General features: G+C 42.5%; 1 protein-coding gene across 1 annotated transcript in view; it reads right to left on the bottom strand.

Moving 5' to 3' along the window:
• Nucleotides 1–1879, bottom strand: part of SET (SET nuclear proto-oncogene) — a 4715-nt gene extending 2836 nt beyond the window's left edge. The window contains exons 1-4 of the mRNA XM_008051041.1: nucleotides 1760–1879; nucleotides 1005–1147; nucleotides 576–679; nucleotides 364–477 (exon numbers count right to left, since the gene is read on the bottom strand). Coding sequence (XP_008049232.1) covers nucleotides 364–477; nucleotides 576–679; nucleotides 1005–1147; nucleotides 1760–1836 — 438 coding nt within the window. The 5' untranslated portion in view covers nucleotides 1837–1879. The remainder of the gene's footprint in view (nucleotides 1–363; nucleotides 478–575; nucleotides 680–1004; nucleotides 1148–1759) is intronic.
• Nucleotides 1880–2425: the final 546 nt, after the last annotated feature.

Below are 2425 nucleotides of genomic sequence, written 5' to 3' on the forward strand. Positions count from 1 at the left end.
TCTGCTCCTGGTCACCGCAGCCTCGACCTGCTGGGCTCTGGTGATCCTTCCGCCTCAGCCTTCCAAGTGGCCGGAATTATAGGCGCACGCTACCATGCCCGGCTCATTTTTTGGATTTATTGTAGAGATGAGGTCTCGCTGCCCAGGCAGGTCTCGAACCCACAGGCTCAGGCAATCTACTCACCTCAGCCTTCCAAAGGCACGGGATTTACAGGCTGAGCCACCGAGCCTGGCTCACACTGGCATTTTTTATATTTTTAAGGTTTTGCACTTAACACATTACCAACTCAGCAAGTACTAGTAAGTGATTCAACTAAACCAACAGATGCAATATATTTTATGCATTAATTCCTGAAAACATACCTTTCCAGATTTCCATTTGATTTCAGTGGACTTTGAAGAAGGATCACCACTCTCATTCAGATGAAATTCTTTGGAGAGAACTTTATTTTCAAAATAAGGATTTTCATCAAAATACTGCAATAAATAATTGCAGGATTAGAAATCAACTCTTCAAACCAAAGCTCAAGTTAATTTCTACAGTGGTGAGAGCAAATTAAGTTACGGATGCTTACAAAATCTATTCTGTAACCTGATTTAATATCTTCAAATTCTGTCACTTCAACTCTGGTCAAATAATGCAGTGCCTCCTCGTCCTCCTCCCCAAGCAGTGCAGACACTAAATCAGAAAATGACAGGACAATCAAATTTTCAACAGGCAAACACTAACAACTTAAGTGATCCCTTGTAAATTATTCTAGATCTAGTGAGCCTCTTTGGTTTTACAAACCCATTAACTCAAGGCAAACTGATCAGTGTCACTGTCTTTCTTCAAGCAATTAGAATATGGCCATTTAAAAATAGACAGCAAGCATTAACAGCAGATTTCTCCTCTTTGAGGGTTTCAACCTCTGCCTACAATCCATGCTGGAGTAAGCCCCCCTCATCAAGCATCCTCCATCCCAACACACCATACCTTGAATAATGCCCTGTCCACAACGTACCTTGTGGATGGTTGACAAATGTTGTTACCCAGAAGTTTGGGATTTTGGCGATCAATTCTGACCTCTTCTGAAAAAATGGTTGGCGGAGTTTGTTATATTTCTGTTCTACTTTCAAAATCTCCTCACTGGCTTGTTCGTTAAGTCTGAAGGAAATGCAGACATACTGACAATGACGTATTAGGTAAACACAAAAACTGGTTGAGATGATTATGTATTTGCTCTTATTGCTTTACAACTGTTGAAGCACCAAGCTACAATAACTTTATCACCTAGTTTACAGGTCCAGACTCGGGTCAAATCATGGTTATTTTACCTGCTTCAACAAGCACTCAGTAATGACTTAGGTCCTAAGAGTGCCCAAACTGAGCATTCTGGTAACATCGTGCATTTATTTCATCCAATCTATTTCCAGGCAAGCTTCAATTCTGTTTCCCTAAAACAGTATTTCTAAATAAAGCTACTAATCAAGTAACAAAGTTACAGAGCAAATAAGAGCAACACTGATGCCAGACTGCTGAACTATCAGAAGGCCTACACTGCATTCAATTTCTAGCCTTTGGAAGCAAATACTTCCATCAAAAACTCTTGTGATGGTACAAATACCAAACGGAAAAATAACACCCTCTACACAGTTCTTCCCACCAAGTCATAATCTACTCTCCACAGCCGGTGGGTTTATTTGACCAGTTTCAATGATTACCATCCCATGAGATGCATCTCAAGACTTCTCCGAAGCAAGTTAAGAAAAACATTACCTGTCTATTTCATTCTGTACTTCATCAATATGTTCAATTGCTTCTTGCTGCTCTTTTTCTGCAAGAAAAAGGAGCATAAAACTTAATTCTAATTAGAAGATCAATTTTACTAGCTTTCCAAGTCATGAAGCACAAGACATAAACATTTGAACATCTAAATAAAGCTGTTAAAAAGTGCCTACTACAAGGCATGCTATGCGCTCCACGTGTTCGTGCTTGTGGTTGACAAACTACTTTTTAATTAAAGACCCTACACAAACCATGCGATCTTCTAGGCTACTCAGGAAGTATTTTCCCGTACTACCTGAGTTCCACTACAGAGACCAACCACTGAGGTTTCTGCTACGAAAGACACGGAATCACCTTATTCAGCATTCCTCATGTTTACCATCTCACATTATACACTGGCCGCGGAAGAGTGCCAGCTGCCAACCAGAATACGGAAACTAGCCCACGACAATGATATTAAAGTAGGCCGCCACCCTGCACCTCGACAGGAGAACCACCTTTCCGAGAGCTGTCGATCCGCTCAACCCTGATCACAAAGAGGACATCGGACACGCCTACGAGACGGAGAAGACCCCGGGAACGATCGGCCGGACGCTGGGCTTCGCCCTCGCAGAACTCGAGCCCGGGGCTCGAGCCGGACTTCCCGCAGCCCCGCGG

This window comes from Carlito syrichta, unplaced genomic scaffold (genome assembly GCF_000164805.1).
Source record: "Carlito syrichta isolate Samal-C Ts95f unplaced genomic scaffold, Tarsius_syrichta-2.0.1 Scaffold157972, whole genome shotgun sequence".
Classification (NCBI taxonomy): Eukaryota; Metazoa; Chordata; class Mammalia; order Primates; family Tarsiidae; genus Carlito; species Carlito syrichta.